Source organism: Borostomias antarcticus, assembly GCF_949987555.1.
Source record: "Borostomias antarcticus genome assembly, chromosome: 37".
Classification (NCBI taxonomy): domain Eukaryota; kingdom Metazoa; phylum Chordata; class Actinopteri; order Stomiiformes; family Stomiidae; genus Borostomias; species Borostomias antarcticus.
The window spans coordinates 812022-832021 of NC_140270.1; the positions used below are offsets into that span (position 1 = coordinate 812022).

Sequence of the window (20000 nt, forward strand, 5' to 3'; positions counted from 1 at the left end):
ATCTTCCGCTGTCCCTTCATTCCTGTGGACAGCAGCTTGCGGAGAGAGTGTCCCAGGGCGGAAGTGGAGGGGACAGGTGTCCACTGTCTGCAGTGTGGCGTAACAACAACAACAACAACGACAACAACAACTAGGCTACTCTAGACAGGGTCCCGTCGACCGCGCCGAATGAAGCTAGCAGCGACGCTAACACGGTCGGCTTCTCCCGTAAACGCGGGTTGTTGCCGAGCAGGGGTTACCACAGCGGGGGGGGGGGGGGGGGGACAGATTTGAGACCGCTTGCGCGTCCCTGGCGGTCCGCCCTAGCATGGACGAGGGACAAAGAAGACAGCGGGGTGGGAAGAAGTGCTGACTCACTCCTACCTCCCTGCTGCCTTGGTCCATTTCCAGTTCTAGTCTCACACCACGTCCACAGGAAGGGGACGTGTCCTTGGGTACTGTCCTGCTGTACCTCTCAATGGTAAAGTCAGAGGGGAGAAGGACGATTCACTGTCCTAATGACTCTGGCACACAGAGAGGAGCGTGTCTGTGGCGCAGCGAGCCGGTGGAGGGATTACTAATGCGCCGGTCTGGAGTCTCACAGGGGAAATATGGCGTCGATTTAGTGCCAAAACTCGCGCGTGAATAGGCTAGGCTATCCCTGTGGCCCACGCAGAGCCCCAAGCCTTGAGCTCCTTCCTTATGAACTGGATAGTTTCTGTTAAACTGTCAAAACGTTTCGTTTAATAATTGAGAGTGAGATTATTTGTTTGTTTGTTTGTTTGTTTACCGTATAATCTCTCCCAAACGTCATGGAAACTACGTAGCTTGCCTCACACCCCAAACCAATTTCAGACTTGTGCTCGGTTGAAAAACGACCCGTTTTTTCCCAACTGAGCCCGCTGACGTGGCTCAAACGTCGTCTCCCGACCGTCTTCTAAACGTTTCTCTGTGTTTCTCTTCCAGTCGGACAGCAACACCAGCTTCCTGCGAGCGGCGAGGGCGGGAAACATCGACAAGGTCCTGGAGTATCTGAAAGGGGGCGTGGATATCAGCACGTGCAATCAGGTACGAGACACGCCCTGATAAACACCTGTACACACACACACACACACACACACACACACAGTCAGAAGCGTGCCAGTTCGAGTGACCCCACACAGAAGTTCACAGGCATGTGATTTGCGTCTCTGGTGTCGGTCTGACTCTCTCTGGTGACTCTCTCACACACACACACGCACACACACACACACGCACACACACACACACGCACACACACACACACACACACACACCTCTCACACCCTCTCACCTTCCCTCCCATCACGGAGTCCAAATGTCAAATCCATCTAAAGTGACCGAGGTGACCTTCAGACCGGCCAGCTTGTCCGTCTCCTTGGCAGTGTCACATAGCGTCCATTCCGCCCACATGACCAAAACATGCCCCCCTCAGATTCTGGAGATAACACATTCAGTCGTGGCCAAAATTATTAGAACATCTGACGGATCTGAATATATTGACCTTTTTTGCCTCCGAAACATGATTTAATTCCATAAAGTTCATGAAACATGCAGATGGTTGCTGTGAGCACAACAAATATATATAGTGAGTCTGTTTTTATCCACTTTTAACTTTTAATATTTGGTATGTCCACCTTTTACAGCAATTACAGCAGAACATCTCTTTGGCATAGCGTCAATATATTTCCTGAGAACATCAACACCAATGTGAACCCATGCCTTTCAGATCTGTCAGGTGGTTCTAATAATTTTGGCCACCACTGTATGTCAGCGAACCCATTACTGTTTGAACTTTGACCTTTGACTGCTGAGAGCCCTACTCCACAATGCGGACACATGTTGTGGTGCTGCTTCTTCGATAAGTGACGTGTGTGTGTGTGTCCGTGTGTTCGGAGAATGAGATCTAATACCGTTGCACACCAGCGAAGGGCAGTAGTGATTGCTTATAAACCCCATCCCACCCCACCGCATACTTCACCACCTGGGTGTGCTTTAGAAGACATATTTGCCGGCGTCCCCCCCTGAGTCACCCTGATGGTCGGTGAGTGGGCGGTCAGGCTGATCACATTAGCAGTTAAGGGCTTCGGTCACTCATTCATTATTCAACAGACATTCGCATAAAGCGCATTGTGTTGCCTCTGTGTATGAAATGCACTATACAAATAAAGTTTGATTTGATTTGATTAGATTTGATTTACAACCGGGGCCTGGTGCTTTGTACTGTACATACAGTAACCCCACTGACAGCTTCCACACAGGTTTTAGCGCTGAAATAACAAAGCTCTGGCTTTGATGAAGATCACAAGCCACAGGATGGGAAACGTAGTCTTATTCTACCCCCTAGGTTTCTGTAGTCCGAGAGGAACGTTATGGCTTTGGTGCTGAATGTTGATGGTCGGCTGGTGATCAATAGATGGATTACGACACAGTTCCATCATCGTAACTCACGACGCAGCTTGTAAATTCTCTTTTCTTCTCCCTCAGGTACGGTTGAGTGATTGAACATGTTCATGTAGGTTAGTCTAGAGAGTGTGTGTGTGTGCGTGTGTGTGTATGTGTGCGTGTGTGCGCCTGTGACCCGAATGCACCGTATAGAAACGAGGCCACCATTTTGAAAAGCGCATCTGAAAGCAGGCCGGTGCTGACTCAGATACTACATCTCCCATGGTCCTCTGGGGCCTCGCGCAGGCATACGGCATTTTATTAAATAGAGGAGCCGGCGGCAGAACCAGGAGCTATGGATCGGTGAGCAGGGTCGATAGTTTCTCTCTCTCTCTCTCTCTCTCGCCTCTCTCTCTCTCTCTCTCTCTCTCTCCCTCTCTCTCTCCCGCTCTCTCTCTCTCTCTCTCTCCCTCTCTCTCTCTCCCTCTCTCTCTCTCCCCCTCTCTCTCTCTCTCTCCCCCCTCTCTCTCTCTCTCTCTCTCTCTCTCTCTCTCTCTCTCTCTCCTCTCCCTCTCTCTCTCTCTCTCTCTCTCTCTCTCTCCCTCTCTCTCTCTCTCTCTCTCTCTCTCTCTCCTCTCCCTCTCTCTCTCTCGCCTCTCCCTCTCTCTCTCTCTCTCTCTCTCTCTCTCTCTCTCCATCCCTAATTAAACCCCTCCCCTCCCATCTCTTAATGTCCCTGTGAGAGACGATGTCTGTGGAGCTCGTTTAAGCTGAACAACTGCATTGTTCGTTGTGGTGTAGGTGGACGACGGCGGCCATGATGTGGATGTGGCGTGTCCATATGACATGTGGAGTGTCCCTGTCCCCCTGTCCAGAGCGTGTCCCTGTCCCCCCGTCCAGAGCGTGTCCCTGTCCCCCCGTCCAGAGCGTGTCTCTGTCCCCCCGTCCAGAGCGTGTCCCTGTCCCCTGTCCAGAGCGTGTCCCTGTCCCCCTGTCCCGGTCGCGTCGTCCCTCTCGAACCCGTCCGCTCCTCAGGCTTGTTTAGACCGGAGGACGAGAGGCTGGCTCTTCATTTGGGAGACAGACGTTGTTTTTTTAAATTATCTAGTTATGTAATGGGGTCTCAGAGCGCATTAGCGTCCCGCTGCTGGGAGGGCAGAGTGTGTGTGTGTGTGTGTGTGTGTGTGCGTGTGTGTGTGTGTGGGGGGGGGGGGGGGCGGGCTCTAAATAGACTAGCCCCAGCAACAACCTGATAAACAACAGTCACATGGACCTTGGGTGGGGGGCTTTGGGAGTAGCTGTCCTACACACACACACACACACACACCCACACACACACACACGCACACTGCCCTCCCAGTGGTGGAACCCTAATGGGGTCTGTCGCACGTTATGCAAGTTCTGGACCGAGTCATAGAACTTTCCCCGTATTCATCCAGAGTCCGATTTAAGTAGGGGGACATTAAAGTAGATAGTTGAGGGGCTCTATCCCTCCACCCCCGCCTCTCTCTCTCCCTCTCTCTCTCTCTCTCTCTCTCTCTCTCTCTCTCTCTCTCTTCTCTCATATCTGAATACATGCTTTGATCTGAGCTGAACAGACTGTGCAGACTGTGCACAGCTCAGTGATTCACAGATGGCAGACTCAGATATAGCCGAGCTCTCAGTCCTTCCGCTATCAACGCTGATTCCCCGTCTAATTCTTATTCTTATTCCTTATCTTCCTTGTCTCTCAGACTGCCGAGGAGACGGACTAGCTTCCCTATCTGACATCCCTAGATCTGGAACTAGACACGCTGCCCAGATCACTGTCGCTCTTCTTCATCTGTGTGTGTGTGTGTGTGTGCAGGTCATGTCAGTCTGTCAAGAGAAGGGGAGGAGTCACTAACGTGACATACCATGTAGGTTCGCAGGTCTAATAGTGTGTGTGACAGGTCGGATCATCGGATTGACGTGCGCTTGTGTGTGTTCTGATGGCCTAGTGATCAGGTGCCAGTTACCGTAGCGAAGTATCGCAATCTCAAGGTGTTATCTACTGTAATACTTGAGTGAGATGTATCGGCTTTGAGATTTGCATGACGTTCCGCAGACAAGAAATCTATTTCAGTCGTCCTATCAACCAGCCATCGTAACTCTGCAAGGAATTAACATTTAGATATGCTGGTTCTGTCATAGTGAATGTTATGAGCTGCCGGGTCGAGTCAGTCGGGAATATAATGTCTATATTTCTGTATTCCAGTGCATCCACAACAGGAAATTAATTCAGAAGTTGTCACTTTGAAGTGCCCCTAAATAGTCAATAACTTTAAAGGTGCACTACAAATGGTAAACGGACTGCATTTATCCAAAGCGCTTTACAATGAAGGCCTCTCATTCACACGCCAATGGCGGCAGCTGCCATGCAAGGTGCTAGCCTGCTCATTAGGAGCAATTTGGGGTTCAGTGTCTTTGCCCGAGGACACTTGGACATGTGGACAGGAGGAGGCGGGATTCGAACCGCCGACCCTGCGATCGTTGGACGACCCGCTCTACCTCCTGAGCTACAGCCGCCCCGCTACGGTAGCTGACTACATCCTGTCCTTGAGTTACAGTGTTCTCCCCTGGGACTGAATAAATCTGACGAGCCGCTCCCTATGACCTTGAGCTGTCTCCCTGGCCAGTCCCCTGAGACACACACACACACACACACACACACACACACACAGTTACCCTGCTGGTATGAACCCGGGGAGGAATACCAAGGTTTCATCATGTGACGCTAACTGTGACATTGCTAATTTGTCACTGTCCGGTCTGAGAGGTCTATGTGAGCGGGGGGAGGAAATTAAAAAGTGTCCCATGACAAATAAATATCCATTAGAAGCTTTGAAACATACAGTAACCTCCACAGCATCGTAAAGCGCTCCACGAGCTAGCGCGGCGCTAACACGAACAGTCGGGGTTTTAGAGCGACGCACCCGCCACACCGTCTCCCTCGGTGCCTGTCGGTGATTGATACCTCAACGCCGTCCCCTCCCTCAACACGCACCACTATCAATCCAGCCCTTACCGGTCCTAAACGCGTCCCCCAACACCAGTATGGATCCGCGCAGGGCCTGAGCGCCCGTTGGTGGTCCGTTGTGAACTCGTTAATTTGATGGAGTGTTCGTTCAGACTGTGTCATGGTGTCAGTTGAAGCTAGCTATTAGCAACCACCCCTTGTGGAAATGCCCTTTATTCCAGGTTACCAGTTGGGAATCCCGTCGGAAAAGTTCTGCTACACGTTGAGTTTGACGGTACATTATGTGCCTCAACGGAGTGAATCAAAATGGCCTCCATTAAGTATTAATGCAGTGCACTTAAAATGGCAGTACTGATGTACTGTGTGTCAAATTGCTGCTATTAAGGTCACAGCTGTGTCCTGATCTCCACATGGCGATCGCCTCATCTCTGCCCTGAGTACATGTTGTATCAGACACTCCCTTTCACTCTCATTTGTGCAGCACGGTGGCTCATGGTCGCCTCACAGCAAGAAGGTCCTGGGTTCGAATCCCGGTCGTTCCAGGTCCTCTCTGTGTGGAGTTTGCATGTTCTCCCCGTGCCTGCGTGGGTTCCCTCCAGGTACTCCGGCTCCCCCCACCATCATAAAGACATGCAACGTGTGAATGTTGGTGGTGGTCGGAGGGGCCGTAGGCGCTGATTGGCAGCCACGCTTCTGTCAGATGTTGTGAAGGCATGAAGATGAAATGATAAACTGTCATTCAGCAATTCCACTATAATTAGCCTACTGGTAATAGATCTCCGCACTGGCCTGTGAGCCCCCCGAGCTCGGCAGGAACTTCACGCCGCAGCGAGAGACCCCGTCTCTGGGTGGACAGCTGTCCAACTCGCCTGGGACCAGGTCCCCTGAAGCTATTTCGCCTGGCTGCCCATCGCGTTGTTGTGAACAGAATGAATACCACCTACTAGCAAACAAAACATGTTCAGTCACAATTATACTGTTAAAACTAAGACGCCTGGATAAAAAAATCGGTTTTCCAACGGATATATTTGACGAAAGTAGATTAATAAACAAGACGCTTTTCATCGCTAACTCAGAACACGTCCGGTTTCAATGACGTGCGAATCGCAATGACAGAATATTCCATTCTGTCCGCTTAGACGACAGTCGCATTAGCCGATGTCTGATTCATATCTGATTTATTTCCACGTATGATTGAGGATTGAGAATATCTGATTCGATGTGATTTTTTCCTGCTTACACGTGCGTAATACACATCGGATACGCGCCACATATGAGCAAAAAAACAGAATTGGGTCACTTCAACCAGGCAGTGAAATGCCGCCTTAAAATGAGCGGTTCATTACAGCCGGGTTGCATAACAATAACAAACTGAGGTGAAGCCGGTAATAAACGTAATGGTGTCTGATTACAGGCGCCGGTGAGCGATGGCGTCCGGTGACTCAGGTTGAGAGCAGGGAGCAGCGCTGGGAGACCGCTGGGTGTGTGTGTGTGTGTGTGTGTGTGTGTGTGTGTGTGTGTGTGTGTGTGTACTATGGGACGGTGAGCAGTGATGGATGCATGGGGACTGACAGCCTGAGGCGATGTGTGTGTGTGTTTGTGTGTGTTTGTGTGTGTGTGTGTGTGTGTGTGTGTGTGTGTGTGTGTGTGTGTGTGTGTGTGTGAGAGAGAGATTGAGGAGGTGAGAGTGGATGGTGTGCAGTGTCTGTGTGTGTGTGTGTGTGTGTGTGTGTGTGTGTCTGTGTGTAGGTGTCTGGTTGAAGGCCATTCCAGGACCGCGAAGAGCGGGGGTGTGAGCACAGATTGCTCCTCCCCTCCCTTCCTCCCTCCCTCCCTCTCTCCCTCTCTCCCTCCATCCCTCCCTCCCTCCCTCTCTCCCTCTCTCCCTCCATCCCTCTCTCCCTCCCTCCATCTCTCTCTCTCTCCCTCTCTCTCTCTCTCCATCCCCCTCCCTCCCTCCCTCTCTCTCTCCCTCCCTCTCTCTCTCCCTCCATCCCCCTCTCTCCCTCCATCCCTCTCTCTCTCCATCCCCCTCCCTCCCTCTCTCCCTCCATCCCTCCCTCCCTCCATCCCTCTCTCCCTCCACCCCTCTCTCTCTCCATCCCCCTCCCTCCCTCTCTCCCTCCATCCATCCCTCCCTCCATCCCCCTCTCCCTCCATCCCTCTCTCCCTCCATCCCTCTCTCCCTCCACCCCTCTCTCCCTCTCTCCCTCCATCCCCCTCTCCCTCCATCCCTCCCTGCATCCCTCCCTCTCTCCCTCCCTCCCTCTCTCCCTCCCTCCCTCCCTCCCTCCCTCTCTCTCTCCCTCCATCCCTCCCCCCTCCATCCCTCTCTCCCTCCCTCCATCCCTCCCTCCATCCCCCTCTCTCCCGTCATCTTCGGGGTGGAACGACAGAAGCAGCCATTCACTCCGGAGCCGGAGACACATAAAAGAAGTGTGCTTTTCCTCTTCCTCTTGGTGGGGGGTGTCTGCCGCTGTGGCCCCCCGCTGTCTCAGAACCAGACCCCCCCTGGAGACGGACCGGGTTTGGGCGGTGTCTGCCGCTGCGGCCCCCCGCTGTCTCAGAACCAGACCCCCCCTGGAGGGACTGGGTTCGAGGCCCCCCGCTGTCTCAGAACCAGACCCCCCCTGGAGAGGGACCGGGTTCGACCCCCGCTGTCTCAGAACCAGACCCCCCCTGGAGAGGGACCGGGTTCGAGCTCCTTATATAAGACAGCCGCTATACAGAGCACACATTCACGTTGACATTAAGAAGGTGGTAGGGCAGAATGTTTTGATTTGAAACATATTAATACTCACTATTCAACCCTCAAGTAAAGATTGTACTTGTGTGAAAGGCGTGTTTTTAACAGAGAAAAATCCTTCAGGGTGAATAGAAACTGTAGCATTCGATTCTGTTCCTTGTCACTGCCAGTGTGGTGTAACACGGAGCCACACAGTATGGATACTCTGTAGGATGGACACTCTGTAGTATGGATACTCTGTAGTATGGACACTCTGTAGGATGGACACTGAAGGATGGACACTCTGCAGTATGGACACTGAAGGATGGACACTGAAGGATGGACAATGAAGGATGGACAATGAAGGATGGACATACTGCAGGATGGACACTGAAGGATGGACACTCTGCAGTATGGACACTGAAGGATGGACACTGAAGGATGGACAATGAAGGATGGACACTCTGCAGGATGGACACTGAAGGATGGACACACTGCAGGATGGACACTCTGCAGTATGGATACTCTTCAGTATGGACACTGCAGTATGGATACTCTGCAGTATGGACACTCTGCAGTATGGACACTCTGTAGTATGGACACTCTGTAGTATGGACACTCTGTAGGATGGACACTCTGTAGGATGGACACTCAGCAGGATGGACACTCTGTAGGATGGACACTCTGCAGTATGGACACTCTCCAGTATGGATACTCTGCAGTATGGACACTCTGTAGGATGGACACTCTGTAGTATGGACACTGTAGTATGGACACTCTGTAGGACGGACACTCTGCAGTATGGATACTCTGCAGTATGGATACTCTGCAGTATGGACACTCTGTAGGATGGACACTCTGCAGTATGGACACTCTGCAGGATGGACACTGCAGTATGGATACTCTGTAGGATGGACACTGTAGGATGGACACTCTGCAGGATGGACACTCTGCAGTATGGACACTGAAGGATGGACACTCTGCAGTATGGACACTGCAGGATGGACACACTGAAGGATGGACACTCTGTAGTATGGACACTGCAGGATGGACACTCTGCAGGATGGACACTCTGTAGGATGGACACACTGCAGGATGGACACTCTGTAGGATGGACACTGTAGGATGGACACACTGCAGGATGGACACTCTGCAGGATGGACACTCTGCAGGATGGACACTCTGCAGGATGGACACTCTGTAGGATGGATACTCTGCAGTATGGACACTCTGCAGTATGGATACTCTGCAGTATGGATACTCTGTAGGATGGACACTCTGCAGTATGGACACTGCAGTATGGACACTCTGTAGGATGGACACTGGGGTGTGGACACTGAAGGATGGACACACTGCAGGATGGACACTGTAGTATGGACACTGCAGGATGGACACTCTGCAGTATGGACACTCTGCAGTATGGATACTCTGCAGTATGGACACTGCAGTATGGATACTCTGTAATATGGACACTGCAGGATGGACACTCTGCACGATGGACACTCTGCAGGATGGACACTCTGCAGTATGGACACTCTGCAGTATGGATACTGTAGGATGGATACTCTGCAGTATGGACACTCTGCAGTATGGACACTGAAGGATGGACACACTGCAGGATGGACACTGCAGTATGGACACTCTGCAGGATGGACACTCTGCAGGATGGATACTCTCCAGGATGGACACTGCAGTATGGACACTGAAGGTTGGACAATGAAGGATGGACACTCTGCAGTATGGACACTGTAGGATGGACACTGAAGGATGGACAATGAAGGATGGACACTCTGCAGTATGGACACTCTGCAGGATGGACACACACCGACTGAGCGTCCCCCTGTGAAACTGCAGACTAACGCTCTCCCGATCTCAGTTATTGAGTCAGTGCTGGGTGAACGGAGGGTGAACGGATGAGTAGCACAGCCCTAAATCATCCCTGTCCACCGGATGACTAGTGGAGGGCGAGGAGGGCGAGGGGGCGACAGATATAGGCAGGCGTTTTGCTCCTGCTGTACAAACCCAGTAAGACGCAGTACCTCAGACCAAGCCAGTAGGGGGTTCCCCCAGGGTTTCGAGGCCTGAAGTAAGACCAGATCGTAGATATCATCCTTTGCTTCTTGATCATTTCCCGACCTTTGGCCCCTCCCCCCTCACTGGGGGTCCGCCCCTCCCTGTCCGCCCTGTCAATCATCTCAGCTCTGATCAAGCCCCTCCCCCTCGGCGCCCTGCCAACAGCACATGACCCACTAAGATCCAGACAGGGATATTAATAGAGCCTTACACGCATATCGCCTCACAGGATCACCACTTACCCAGAGAGGTCTCAATTTAAGGACATGTTTGTGAGTTTGCACCCCCACTTGTCCCTCCGTGAACTTTACAGGGTCGGATAAAACATATGAATCCCAAAATTAATTTAGGGAATTTTATGACAGGATTTTTTCACCAACATGTCAAAGTTGAGAGTGATGCACTCCCTGGAGACATTTTGAAGCACGTTGACCGGGAGAGCGTTAGTGAGTAGTGTCCATCCTGCTGAGTGTCCATCCTGCTGAGTGTCCATCCTGCAGAGTGTCCATCCTGCAGAGTGTCCATCCTGCAGAGTGTCCATCCTGCAGAGTGTCCATGCAGAGTGTCCATCCTGCAGTGTCCATACTGCAGAGTGTCCATACTGCAGCGTGTCCATACTGCAGTGTCCATCCTGCAGAGTGTCCATCCTGCAGAGTGTCCATACTGCAGTGTCCATCCTTCAGTTTCCATACTGCAGTGTCCATGCAGATTGATGGATAATGAAATACCGTGGTCCATTTGTCCTGTCTGGTATTTTGGAAACTGGCAAGCGTCTGGATTCCTTAATCTCTGAGTTAATCCCTCTAGAGTGATATTGAAATGTAATCTTCAATTATGTCCTACGGCTTTCACCATCTATTTATGGCAACAACACAGGGGCTAAGCCTCACTCTTCTTATTAGGTTAGTACTGGCACTTTCGGGGGAAACCACTCTTCTTTGGGGAAATTAAATCAAATATCTGGGAAGTTGATATCTGTCTTGGACTTGGCGGGCTGATCTAGGGTCAGGTGTTAATGTGTGAACCAATGCTGACGGGTCACGAGTATGACATGGCTCCTAATTATGCTGTTCTGTGAACAGTTGTATTCAAGCAAGAGAACTATTGGCAGCAATCGTTAAACAAGATACACACACACACACACACACACACACACATAGAGAGATACTTTATTAATATCAACCCTCCAGGGCTGGCCTTACTCCACTACAGAGTGACAGGGCGGTTATAATGACCTCCAGCAAACTTTGATATTTAAGTCTGTCCCTCCCTCACGGGGGAGAGAGAGCAGAGAGAGGAGTGTTTCAAAGCTAAAAGAGATGGTTCGAGGAAGACGATAAGGGGTCCTGTTGGATGATGGACCAGGAGGTATCTATCTGGGACCCCTCTTTCTCAATCCCCCTATCTTTTGGCTCTCTATCCTCCATTTTGTGCTTAACGGATTAGCGTTTTTTGGAGTTTTGAAGCTGACCTTCTTATGTCCCTCTTCTCTTCCCGTCTAGAATGGTCTTAACGCGCTGCACCTGGCCGCCAAGGAGGGCCACGTGGAGCTGGTCCAGGAGCTGCTGGACAGAGGCGCCGCCGTCGACTCCGCCACCAAGGTGGGTAACGATAGCCTAGCTTAGCATAGTTTATGTTGACCTCCTTTTAGCATAGCTGATTAGCCTAGCTTAGCATAGTTTATGTTTAGCTCCATTCAGCATACCTGATTAGCCTAGCTTACATAGTTTATGTTGAACTCCATTCAGCTTACCTGGCTGCAAGGTTAACTGGAGGAAAGGAAGGTGGAATACTGCTGAACATTCAATTATTTGGGACACAAAACAGATACTGTTCTGATATTCGGCAGTAGACAGAAGTAGGCTATGTAGACATTAGCAATTTTGCTGAAGTGGCTAATCAATCAATCAATCAATCAATCAATCAATCAATCAATCAATCAATCAATCAAAGCTTTTTTTGGCTAATGGTATAACTTCCATAGTTTGAAGAGTTTGCGATAAGCTTGTTTTGGTTTGGCATGGAACATCTAATTTGGTTATTTGGCCTGAATAAAATGTCTATTCATGTTTATTAGCACGAGTCACAAGCAGGGTTAATAGGTTTTGAGTTTCCCCCACCATTGACCTAACGTGGCCTGACAGTTAACCTTTCCTCTGTGAGTATAATACTCTCTCCTCACCATATCCCTGGGCGGACGGCCATGTCACTACCCCATGACCACTGTAACCCTACGCATGCTGCTACGCTGTAGTTAGTCCATGTCACATTAGCGCTGCGCTCAGTCTGGGCTCCAGAGCACTTCAGGACAGGCAAAGTGATACATACAGTGATACATAAAGTGATACATACAGGAAACATGGAGGCTTGGTCCCAGAACCATCCTAGTCATGCTGGGCATTCTAACTAGAGAGGTTGTATTTCATTTTAAACTACTTGTTGAGAGGTCAGATGTCTTTCTGAAGTTGGCACGTATGGTAAAATACTTATGCACTCATGTATCGGTGTGTTAATGGCTAAAACAGCACCTTGGTACCCTCCATTCATGGTTTAGAAACTTGAAAATGCCTTTTCAACCAGTACTTCACAGTTACTTGAACTGTAGTCATTCTGTATGAATGTCTGCTAATTGCCTAACTTATAACCTGAAATATATATTTGACAAAATATCACCCCATAAAAAAATACAGGACTTCACACTTTAGAGTATTAATGTTTTAATTCCCCTGCCCTGATTAAACTGATTCTGTGTGCAGTTATAACTCACCATTATCTTGGTATCAAGGCTCCATTAGGAGTGCTACTCAGCAAGGACCCCCCAGGGGTGTCTCCAGGATTGCCTGTTGGGCCTGCGTCTCAAAATATCAGGAGAATTAATGAGGAAGGATTGGAATCGGGATGAGGAGGAGACGGAAATGAATGTCTTGGCACTGATGGGGAAGAGAGATTCAGTAATTACACAGGGAATGTCAATTAGGGAAATGATAGACAAGTAACTGATGATTGTGTGTGTGTGTGTGTGTGTGTGTGTGTGATGTGTGTGTGTGTGTGTTTGTGTGTGTGTGTGTGTGTGTGTGTGTGTGTTTGTGTGTGTGTGTGATGTATGTGTGGTCGTTTGTGTGTGTGTGATGTGTGTGTGTGTGTGTGTGTTTGTGTGTGTGTGTGTGTGTGTGTTTGTGTGTGTGTGTGATGTATGTGTGGTCGTTTGTGTGTGTGTGATGTGTGTGTGTGTTTGTGTGTGCGTGAGTGTGTGTGTGTTTGTGTGTGTGACTTGTGTGTGTTTTCATTTGTTTGTGTGTCTTGTTTGTTTGTGTGTGTGTATGTGTGTGTGTGTTTTCATTTGTTTGTTCTTGTGTTTCACGTTTATTTGTTTGTTTGTGTGTTTGTTTGTTTGTTTCCAGAAAGGGAACACAGCCCTCCACATCGCCTCGCTGGCCGGCCAGGCGGACGTGGTGAAGATCCTGGTCAAACGAGGGGCGGACATCAACTCCCAGTCTCAGGTAGAGCAGGAAACACCGCGGCCTCACCAACGCCACCACGCCTCATCACATATCACATGACGTTTGTGATGTTATCAGGGTTGTGGGCGGCTGTAGCTCAGTTGGTAGAGCGGGTCGTTCAGCGATCGAAGGGTCAGTGGTTCGTATTCCAGCTCCGACTGTCCACATGTCGAAGTGTCCTTGAGCAAGACATCTAACCCCAAATTGCTCCCAATGAGCAGGTTAGCACCTTGCATGGCAGCTACGGCCATTGGTGTGTGAATGGGTGAATGAGAGGCCATTGTAAAGTGCTTTGAGTGCCGCTAAGGTGGAAAAGCGCTATATAAGTGCAGTCCATTTACCATTTGTGATGAAATCATAGCTTATACATATTACATAATAATTATTCATAGGAGAGATTATCTTACTGTATTTTACGGTCCTTAAATAAAGAGGATGTCAGACGAGAGAACGTTAATCCAGGTTTATTGCTTTTCATGCAGAGTTTATTCATTAATTATCAACAACAACTGCGAACACACATCCGTTTATCCACTTTTAAGACGTGGGATTCACATTCCAACTGTCACAATAAGGTTCGGCCAGCAGGCCTGCATCTCTCATTGGTCAGTCTTACCAGTCACAACTTCTAATTGGCCATCCTAGTTTGCACCCATCTTGGGACGGTTAGGCCTGGTGACATAAATCATAATATGCTGCAGTGATCTGGCGCAATGAATATGGTGCAATATTACTCAACTCATCCTTGCCACATGCTAGCCTATGCGGATGATAACGCCGAAAATAGGTTTTGACCTTTAGAGTCAAGACATGCACAAGAGCAGGGTAAAACTACATGAGTTGATTAACCGTAGAAAGGAGGTGCATTGTGGGTTCTGTCTGCGTGTAGTAGTACACTGACTTCCTACGTTAAATGCTATTATTGTAAGTCGCATCTGTGAATGAAATTCAAGTCTCACCAAAGTGTTTTGTTTTCCTACTTGACTGTTGTTCTAACTTTGTAGTTCGTTCCTCTAGAATCAGTCTGTTAAAACTACAAATTCTTCCTGTGTGACATCACTTCCCTGTCCTCTTCATCCTGAAACTATGTCACTTCCTTTTTCACGTTATAAACTATCGTTTTCATTCTCCAGTGACTCACCCGGATTCACTTCCTGTGCTCGAGTCCGAATTTGCAAATCGTAACATAGAATAAACTATTGTCTTTGTTTGAAACCAGCTTGACCGACCACTCAACGTGTTCTTTGAAATCTAAACTAAACCAAGTAAGATGTTTCATTTACACATCTGCTAAATGACTGTGATGTAATGTTCTGTTGTCCTGTTTCTGCGGGTTCTCCAGAATGGCTTCACCCCGCTGTACATGGCGGCCCAGGAGAACCACATGGACGTGGTCCGGTACCTGCTGGAGAACGGAGGCAACCAGAGCACTGCTACGGAGGTGAGGAACCCGTGTGTGTGTGTGTGTGTGAGAGAGAGAGAGAGAGAGAGAGAGAGAGAGAGGGCGGGTCCAGAGAGAGTCCATAAGTACATTCCTTGTACTTCCTTGTTGTTCCTTGGGGGCGGCTGTAGCTCAGTTAGTAGAGCGGGTCGTTCAGTGATCGAAGGGTCAGCGGTTCGAATCCCAGCTCCGACTGTACACATGTCGAAGTGTCCTTGAACAAGACACCTAACCCAGCTAGCAGCTGCCGCCATTGGTGTGTGAATGTGTGTGTGTATGGGTGAATGAGAGGCGATTGTAAAGCGCTTTGAGTGCCGCTAAGGTGGAAAAGCGCTATATAAGTGCAGTCCATTTACCATTTGCTTCACTGGAGGACAGTGCTGTTGATCGTTAACGTTCTTTGTCATGCTTCCCCCCCCCCCCCCCCCCCCCCCCCCCCCCCCCGACCCCGGCCCTGCCCCCCCCCCCCCCCAGGACGGCTTCACCCCCCTGGCTATCGCCCTCCAGCAGGGCCACAACCAGGTGGTGTCCATCCTGCTGGAGAACGACACCAAGGGCAAGGTGCGCCTCCCCGCGCTGCACATCGCCGCCCGCAAGGACGACACCAAGTCGGCCGCCCTGCTGCTCCAGAACGACCACAACGCCGACGTCCAGTCCAAGGTACGCGCCGTGGGTGGGGCGGGGGGGGGGGTGAAAGGTCACTCGGCGAGGTCAGCGATGCATGCCGTGTCAGTGACCCCGGCGTCGTGTTGTGTTTCTACCTGGAGGAGAATCCACTGCTGTTTGTGTGAATGTTTTTGTGGGTGAAAAGCTACTCTTACGATGAACTGAGTGATAATAGTTTTTACAGTTGCAAACTTCCGGAATGTTCACAAACTTCCTACGGGAATTAACGGGAATTTATGTGAATTAATGAGAATTTGTGGGATTTAATGGGCATTTATGGGAATTCATGGAAATGAATGGGAATTAACAGGAATACATCGGAAAACAGAACTTATTCACGATAATTTCCATAAATGTCCAGTTTATTCCCATTACTTCCAATACATTCCTATTAAATCTGGGAAGTTTGTGAGTATTCCCAGAATTTTGCAGCCCTATTCTGATCGATCGATATTAGCGTGTAGCCCATCCATTGGTCCTTGTGTTGATATTACCCTACTGTACCAGCTGTCTGTCGTTGTTGTGTGTCCATCTGTCTGTCTGTGCCTCTCTCTTTCTCTCTCTCCTTCTCTCTTCCTCCCTCAGTGTCTGTGTGACTGCCACCTGTTCCCCGGTCCTGCCACTAACTGGGTCTCTCTCTCTCTTCCTCTCTCTCTGCTGTTTACCTGCCTTATCTGCCCTCGCACGCCCACCCCCCCCCCATTACTTGCTATCCCGCGGTGTTTGAGCGTAGCGCCTCGGTCCTCTTGCATGGAGCGCGCCGGTGTCCCCGCAAGGTCGTATGGAGTGTGTTGGGGGGGTCAGGGAGGCTAGGGGGGGTCGCATGCATGATCATCCGCGCCCCCCCCCCCCCCCCGGGGGGGGTTGGGCTGAACCTCAGCCTGTCCTCTCCGACCTCGTCCCCGGAAGACGCTGGAGGAGACGGGGACAGCCGTGGTCCCGCTGCGTCCCCCTCCTCCAGTGCTCTCTGGGACGCAGGGAGGTTGGACATGGACGTATTTAAGGACAGACTTCTGAGGCTCAGCCAGGGTGGAGGGCGGGTTGGGGGGGGCGGGGGGGGGGGGGGGGGGGGGGGGGGTCAGGGGCGTGGCTAGAGTGAAGCACTACACACCTTTTTCATTTAACGAAAAGCACTTCACACCCCTACGGAGAACGTGTTCCAAACGTGTTCCAAACAAGGAGAGAACGTAATGTAGTCTTCCTTGTTTCACTGCGAGGGGGCTACTGTATGTGGTCATATGACGGGATGTACTGTACATGTACAGTGGACTGAGAGTATGAGCATGAGCAGGTGTTTCTGGCTCACTTGTTCTGAATGTAGTTCTCTTCACCGTGAGTCATAAGACCTAGATGGAGAGTGGACAGGATGTGTGGCATGCTCGCACACACACACACACACACACACACACACACACACACGCACGCACACACACACACAAACACACACACACGCACGCATGTACGCACACTCACCCCCTCACCAACACACACACACACACACACACATACACACACACACACACACACACACACACAAACACACACACATGCACGCATGTACGCACACTCACCCACCCACCCACCCACACACACACACACACACACATACACACACACACACACACACACACACACACACACACACACACAAGTCTTGAGCACTCGGGCACATCTTACGTTCTCACCGAATACCTCTAGTGGACGGTCCTCTGACAATTCCCTGAAATAGTCTGGACATCACAGCCATTGAGGCCGACTCCGATATCAGAGAGAATTATAGGACTATCAAACAGGAAACTCTCCTGGGAAATTAGCCTCGTGGAGCAAAATGGCCGCCGTGCTTCACCCTCGTGTTGCAATGTCCGAGCCCAATCCTATTTCGTAGTACCTGGGAACTTGAAATGCCGTGTAGAGTATTGTATAAGTATAAGTCTAAGAATATAGTAAAGTATAATCGATAAAGATCAAAATTTAAAATAGTTTAAAAGTATTCTGAGGAGAATGGTACCACTCTAGCCACGTTGCCGACAGGGTGTCCTACAGTATCTTTCTGGCCAGCTATAGCATGAGCCCTGTGTAACTGTGTGCTTAAAGTAACTAAAGAATCTTTCCCTCCCCGACTTGCTACTGCTTCAGATGATGGTCAATAGAACCACTGAGGTATTCACTCACGACGCTCCGCCACACCTTCACCATAACATCCTTTTATTTACGTCTCGCCGGTCCGTTCCCCACACTTGTTCTTCACTTCCAGAGCACTGCATGATGGGTAGCCCCTGTGTCCTCACGGTTTTGTTGTCGTTGTTGTTGTGTTTATTTAGCCCAGCCTTGTAAACATTCACGGCTGACTCAAGTTCGCCAGGCTTTTTAAAAGCGCCTCAAACATTTGACTTTTTGTTTCCATTAGTGCTTTGCTTGCTAACCCTTTTGACATTTTTTCGTCTGGTTCAGCTTTTACTCATTTATTCATTTCTGGAGTTTTATCGATTGAATATGCTTTGCTCAGCTGAGAATTATGTTTCCGTTTCTGATTTGACCGTGTCATCATGCAGCATGATCTGTTGATAAGCCAGACTAGTAACAGAATATCATATTTGCCTGACAACACATCAACACACATCCTGATACATGCATGTCTATCTGTCATTATACACACAGGAATATGACATTTAATGCACAATGGTTTTGTTGTCATGATCTGTCAATTTTGCATGCTGTCCATATGGATGCACTATGAACTACATTAACAAGTCAACTTAGCATAAAACAATATTAATATTTCTGATTGATGATTGATTAGTATTTCTGATTGATGATTTCTGAAGAGTTTACACATCATTGAATATGTTAAGTATACATCATTACATATCATATATTATAGGAAAACTATAATACTATTCCCCAGTAGAATAGCAGGATAGTATATCAAGTTAAACATATGCAGCTGCTTTGCAGATATTTTTTTGTGGATAAAATGCGCTATATTTAGCATGTTATCGCATCCAAACTACTTTGAGTTGCATCATTATTCAAAGCTTTGAATGTGTACTTTTGGATTCATCACGTAGCCACTGTATTCTTCACACTTTTGTAAAATAATGTTTTCACATTAAATCGGACCGTGACTTTCAGAACGGAAAGGTAAGGCAAGACTTTCACGTACTCCCAAACTGCTCTGCAAATCTCTTGACTGCTCACACAGTCCTAACATGAGGACTGATATGAGGAATGTTCCAGAAGGCAGGTTTAGTAAAAACTCCAACTCTGAGATGGAAGTGAATTGAATCTCAAGTTTTCAGTAAACACGCTTTCCGGAACATTCCATATGACGTACCGTACAGTAAACATAGTGCACTTTGGTGTTGACAAAAAGTACAGTCCTGGTTGCTGTATATGAATTCTTTATGATTTGAGGTCTTTTTCCATGTTTTGTAAATAATGTATTGTATAGCCACCTAATACAACATTGATTCTTTTGTAAATATGTTTACTGTTTTATGTGGATATCACTAACAGATCTGTGTGTACTGTACGTCTGTCCACGTTTTCTTTAGTTAATCTTATTTTTTATTAATATATCTTCGTCTGCTGAAATGGTTATTTCTTTTGGGACTGTGGGATAACCAGTTGCATGGATATCTGTGTGCGTGTGTGTGTGTGTGTGTGTGTGTGTGTGTGTGTGTGTGTGTGTGTGTGTGTGTGTGTGTGTGTGTGTGCGTGTGTCTATGTGTGTGTGTATGAGTATGTTTCTAACTAAAAGTCCTGGGTTTCTGGAACGTTCTTTTCTGAAACTGGATTTCAAGGTTTCTTTCTCCTCTGTTTCCTGAGTTTGGAACATCGATGTTTTCAACGTCCTGTCTTTTCCGTTCTCTCTCCCTTTCTGTTCTGTTGACCCGTGGTGCTTAATGCGACTGCTGCATGCTGGGATGGTGGAGGCAAGGTCAAAGTTGAAGGGTCATACCTTGACGCCGCGATTGGGGCTTGGATCTAACCTCTCTCTCTTCTTCTCTCTTTTCTCTCTCTCTCTGTCTCTCTCTCTCTCTCTCTCTCTCTGTCTCTCTCTCTTTCTCTCTCTCTCTCTCTCTCTCTCTCTCTCCCCTCTCTCTCTCTCTTCTCTCTCTCTCTCTCTCTCTCTCTCCCTCTCTCTCTCTCTTCTCTCTCTCTCTCTCTCTCCCTCTCTCTCTCTCTCTCTCTCTCTTTCTCTCTCTCTCTCTC

The 20000-nt window shown here is 49.1% G+C and overlaps 1 protein-coding gene across 1 annotated transcript in view; it reads left to right on the forward strand.

Annotated features, from left to right (window-relative positions):
- Window positions 1–948: 948 nt before the first annotated feature.
- The window catches only part of ank2b (ankyrin 2b, neuronal), a gene marked incomplete at its 3' end in the record, with an annotated part of 74826 nt that continues 55774 nt past the window's right edge, over window positions 949–20000 (forward strand). Inside the window, 7 exon segments of the mRNA XM_084461158.1 lie at window positions 949–1047; window positions 11681–11779; window positions 13580–13678; window positions 15021–15119; window positions 15594–15779; window positions 17922–17945; window positions 18918–18926. Of these exon segments, the coding sequence (XP_084317284.1) occupies window positions 15042–15119; window positions 15594–15779; window positions 17922–17945; window positions 18918–18926 (297 nt within the window). The 5' untranslated portion in view covers window positions 949–1047; window positions 11681–11779; window positions 13580–13678; window positions 15021–15041.